General features: G+C 50.6%; 1 protein-coding gene across 4 annotated transcripts; it reads right to left on the bottom strand.

The window, feature by feature from the left end:
* Window positions 1-401: 401 nt before the first annotated feature.
* LOC120686749 (zinc-finger homeodomain protein 4-like) lies at window positions 402-3,334 on the bottom strand. 4 transcript variants are annotated; one of them, XM_039968955.1, is made up of 2 exons: window positions 3,006-3,334; window positions 402-2,059 (listed from the first exon to the last, which is right to left on the bottom strand). In XM_039968955.1, exon 2 carries the CDS (start codon window positions 1,961-1,963, stop codon window positions 821-823), a length of 1,143 nt encoding a protein of 380 aa, XP_039824889.1. In that variant the 5' UTR covers window positions 1,964-2,059; window positions 3,006-3,334; the 3' UTR covers window positions 402-820. The 4 variants fall into 4 exon arrangements, with proteins under 4 accessions (XP_039824889.1, XP_039824888.1, XP_039824891.1 ...); XM_039968954.1 differs by lacking the exon at window positions 3,006-3,334 and adding an exon at window positions 2,138-2,999; XM_039968957.1 differs by lacking the exon at window positions 3,006-3,334 and adding an exon at window positions 2,331-2,999.
* Between the last annotated feature and the right edge of the window lie 1,871 nt (window positions 3,335-5,205).

Raw genomic sequence — 5,205 nt, 5'->3', positions numbered from 1 at the left:
TCTCTCTCTACTTCCATTAGTATGTTGTTAAAATTTTTGTTGCCTTCTGCTGAATCTCAGTGATCCTGGTGATGTGAGATCAGGCACAGCAGTGTCAACAGCGCCGACAGCAGCTGCAGCTTAATTAAGCATGGATCATGATCCTGCACATCCAAATCAATGCCTTATCAACAGTGATCCTGAGGGCCACAGCACATGCATGCTCCATCCTCAGACCTCTGCCGCGTCGCGCCATCATGCACGCAGGCAGCACACCCTTCCAAAATCCCGGCACAGAACTCAATGAAAAGGAAGCTGTCCATAACGACAGCTCAATTCTTCTGCTCATCAAACATTTGCTAGGATTTTTCCTTCTAAAAAAACATATTTTCTAGCTAGGATTAAAGTCAGAGACACCAGCCAGGAAAATAATAACAACTGAAATAGTCTAGGATATTTGGTTTGGTTTTCTTCAGAGAAAAAAAAATCAGAGGAAACTGAGTCCAGTTGCAGTTGAAAATCACCTACTATGATGCATGCTTGGTTGCTCCCCTACCTCATGACAAAGCAACAAACACCGAAAAAAAAGAAAGGGAAAAGAAAAAAGACGATAATAACCTCGACATGTTCTCTCTAAATCTCTTGTTGTTTCAGTTCACTCCTCTGTCTTCTTGGACGCCGGTAGATCACATGGTGGCGGATTTAATGGAACAGTGAAATGGCGATCGATTTGCTAGCTAGGTTACCAGGACGGATCAAGAATGGAAGGAACGATCACCATGGACCGAACGACGGCATGCAGCATTGCGATCGCCTCCATTAGCTTCTTTGTCAGTCGGGGTCACTCGAGCTTGGGCGGCGGTGGCGGGGACCCGGGGCCGCCGCGGTGGCAGCCGGAGGGCCCAGCGGCCGGCGGCATCATTGCAGCGGGCATCATCTGGAGAGGCATCAGCGGCGGCGCCGGCGGGGACGCCATCGCCGGCGGCTCCTGCGGCGAGGCCTCCAGGCGCTTGGTGGCGAGGTTCTGCTTGTTGTTGTGCATCCACACCTTGAGCACGCGCCGCTTCACGCCGATCTCCTGGCAGAAGGCCTGCACCATGACGTCGTCGAGCTTCTGGAGGCGCCACCCCACGCGCTCCGCGAACTCCAGCATGCGGGCCTTCTGCTCCGGGGTGAACTTGGTGCGGAACCGCTTCTTGGAAGACGACGACGAGCCGCCGCCGCCGCCGCCGCGCGCCGCGTCGCCGCCGCCCGCCGCGCCGCCGTCCATGTCGTCGGACTCCGAGCCGGTGTGCAGCATGTTCAGCGGCATCACGTACTGGTGGTGGGGGTGGTGGTGGACGTGCCCGTGCCCGTGCCCCGGCGGTGGCAGCGCCGGGGGGAGCGCGCGCGCCGCGGCGTAGGCGCCGTAGGGGTCGGCCGCGGAGACCAGGAGCCCGCCGCCGCCGCCGCCGCCCTCGCTGTGGTGCGGCAGGGCGGGGGCGAGGAGGCGGTGGGTGGCGCGGGGGCCGTGGCCTCGGCCGAAGCCGTCGCCCACCGCGTAGATGTCGTCGTCGTCATCGTCCGACTCCTTGCGGTGGAAGTTGCGGTGGCAGCCGCAGGCGGAGCACTTGAGCGCCTCCAGCGAGCCCTCCTTGCCGCTCGGCATGAACTCGCCGCACCCGTCGGTGGCGTTGCCGCCGATGGCCGCCGCGTGGTTCTTGAGGCACTCGCGGTACCTCACCGCGGCGCTACCAATGCCGGCGCCGGCCGCCGGCCCGCGCTTCTTCGAGGAGCTCTCCATCTCCTCTGCCGCCGCGGCAGGCGGCGACGGAGGCAGCACTGGGGACTGGCCATTGTTGTTGCCATGGTGCTCATGCTGCAGCTGCAGGACATGGCCGCCGGCGGCTCTCCCACCGCCGACGCCGCCACCGCCGCCGTAGGGCGAGACGACGTTGGCGTGCATTGGGATCGCGAGCTCGCCCTGCGTGCCAGAAAGATCCATGCCTCCTCCTGATCCTTCCTCGTCTCGGCGGCGCCTCTCCAGAGAGAAGATGCTTCTTGCTGCCGCAGCAGCTGCTGCTGACGCTTCTGTTCTTCTCTGCAGCGGCACAATGGAAACCATGATGAGAGAACAAGCAAGAAAAGGCCAATGGCGCCCAGAGCTCCCCTCACTCACTCTCAAGGATAGATGCAACAAAATTCTCAGTGTTTCTTGGGACTCTCAACACAGGAGGCACTAAGTGGAGAGAGAGAACCAAAAGGGGCTGCACTGAGGTCAGGTGCATGGTGGGGGATCTTGGGATCTTATCAAGAAGATACTACTTGCAAAACCCAAGATGGAGGAGGTAATAAGCAAGCTGCTAAATTACCAGGCCATAGAATAATAATAATGCATTTTGTTATCTGTGCTTGCTTGCTGCCATGTCCTATAATCTATCTTGCCAAGCTTCTTCTTCTACTACTTTCTTGGGGTCCTCCCCGTGACCCCATGCAATGCAAAACAAGATCACATACAACTTGGAAGGAATGGAGGAAGGAGAAGCTACTCACTCAGTGGCTATAGTGCAAGAAGGATGAACAGTGAGGCTGTTCTTACAAAAGGCAGCAGGGTAACTTTGAGCTGCCTGCTTGTTACTGGCTCCAAGATTTTTACTGGTTACTGATATATATACTGCTCCTAGACTACTGTATTCTTTTGTTTTCCTCCCCTATTAGATGTATGTATGTATGGGCTATGGACCAGCCTTTGACCACACTCTCTTTCTCTCTTAGGCTTGCAATTGCAACACACAGCTTGTCTCTCCTCCCCTTGAACCAGACACAGAGCAACAAGGGCTAGAGGAAGATATGAAGGAGGAGCTCTGCTGCTGCTGCAGATGTTTTGTGTCTAATAAGCCTAGTGTAATGTTTGTTTGTATGTGTGTGGGAGGGTGTGTCTTGCAGACCACAAGAGATTATTTTCTCCACTGGATTGCTCTCTCTGGACAGTCAAGGCTTCAAGGGAGGGAGGGAGGGAGGGAGAGAGAGACCAAAAGCCAACCAACCTTGTAGCGTCAAGGGCTAATCGAGAGGACAAAGGAGCAGGGGGGCAAGGACTCAGCTTTTGCAGCTTCCACCATTGCAGTGAGGTGACTAGCGGGCTCGCGAGGCCATGCTAGCCGGCCGCTGCAATGTGGCGATAAAAGAAAACAAGAGAGAGGAAAGATGAGAAGGAACACTTATGGACGAGGCTTAGAGGAGAGAGAAAGAAAGAGCAGAGAGAGAGAAAGATCTAGCAGAGAGAGAGAGAATTTTGTAGGAGGATTATAAGAGAAATAGTAGCGTCTGGTGCTTGCTTTGCTTTGCTTGCACTATCAGGAATCCAAGCTGGGAGAGGCAGTGGCCTGTCAGAGGAGAGAGAGAGAGAGGATGCCCATCCCAGACTCTGATATTTTTGTTTTTGAGATCCAAAAGAATGATATTTCTGTTGTCCCTTCTGTTTCTGATTTTATTTTGTCAGAGAGAGGAGAGATAAAGAGATCTCCAAAGAAAACCCGCTGTTAGGCACTCAGTTAATGCTCTCTCATGGGCACCATGTTTTCACAAAAACCTTGTGCTCAGTATTTATTTGTCATGCAGGATAGAGGGGAATATCAATTCAGGCCTATTCATGATGAACAGTCTTTGCCTGCTGATCACAAGCCATAACTACGGTACCCATTTTTCATTTAACTTTCTAAACTGACTTTAGCCAGCACATTAGCCATGCAATTTTCCTAATGAAATATCACAACACCGCCTAAATCACTGATTAGCGCATCAAGTATAGAAATCAAATAACAGCGATAATAATGTAGAAACAAGCATGATAAGATCAAATATAATTTGATTAAATACTTTACATAGTGATTTATAAAATTTTTAGATTGCTTACATAATAGTATCAGTCCCCAAAACAGGCAAAGCCTCCATTTGCCCATACCTTCCCCAAAACAGGACCAAAAAATACGGCAGTCAGCACAAAGAACAAACACGCATACCGCGACAAACTGATCTTTGGTGGTCTGAAGAATGCCACGCAATTAGTTTAAGCAAGATATATGCGCGTCATCCTACCAGCTATTAGTGCAATCACCAAACAATTTGCTAAAAAAATGCTTAAGGCACCCATGACCCATTGTACGGATATAAGCAACAGTGTTAGCAGCACGTAGCATCTTATGAGCCATCAGATTGCAGGAGAGCATAGTGGGTTTGTCTGTATCACACAGAAGTGTATCATTGTGCCCTAAGAGTTGACCATACCAACCTGTCCTAATGGTACCCCACAATGACCACGCCACTAACCAATCATCTCATGCCTCCTTGTAATGTGCAAGGACAGCAGCAGGATTGCAATGTGCAGGCCATCAAGGGTCAAAATGGTATGTAGCATGATGTAGTGGTGCTAGCAACCAATAAAATCAGGTTTGCAGACAGGGTTAGTTTGACACCTTTTGTTTTGGTCAGAGCCCCTGACTAGATTAGTTAGATGATGATGATTGCATCCTAATCAAGACAAAGCCTACAGTCTTTTTTTGAAGGAGGAAATTCAGTTCAGTTTAAATATGCAGCATGGTCATAGATGAGTACAAGATCGATGTCATCTCAAAGATTCTCATAATTGGCCAGTGGCATGATTTGAGTTAGCACCTACTGCATCACCTTGGGGTGTGCAAAGGTATGCATTACTGCTGTCCTTCAGGCCCACTAAACCCAAAGCTTTGGATCCTGCAACTTTTATCTCTACCTGCTGCCTGAACGAAATGTTGCTGCGGTGTGCATGCCTACTCCTATGCCTAGTCACTAGTGGATGAGTGAGTGCTCTTGTCCTTCACTGCACAAACATTCCCCCGCCTGCCTAGAAAGAAAAGTTAAAATTGCCAAGTCTTTCTTTAACAGCACAAAGCTTCAGTTTAGTGCACATGATGGAATCAATTGGGATTAGATAATCAGCTTGCATGGGAATTAGATTCCCCTTTCCATGTGGGGAGGGGGAAAGGTCCTAATCACTTCTTTTAGTGGTGAATATTATAAAGTGCTGCCTAAGCATGCAAAGTGCCCACAGAATGATCTTTAGGGTACTACATATAAGACACCCGACTTTTTCTTTCTATCAACTGAATGTCCCCCAACATCACAAGGAATGTTCATTCTTTCCTCCAAGAGATCTTTAGAACAATATAAGGCTGGATGATCCAGGAATATCTCTCCACCGAGAAAAGA

The sequence above is a fragment of the Panicum virgatum genome, chromosome 8N (genome assembly GCF_016808335.1).
Source record: "Panicum virgatum strain AP13 chromosome 8N, P.virgatum_v5, whole genome shotgun sequence".
Classification (NCBI taxonomy): Eukaryota; Viridiplantae; Streptophyta; class Magnoliopsida; order Poales; family Poaceae; genus Panicum; species Panicum virgatum.
The sequence above is the reverse complement of the archived record's forward strand: the minus strand, read 5'-3'. Positions and strand labels throughout refer to the sequence as shown.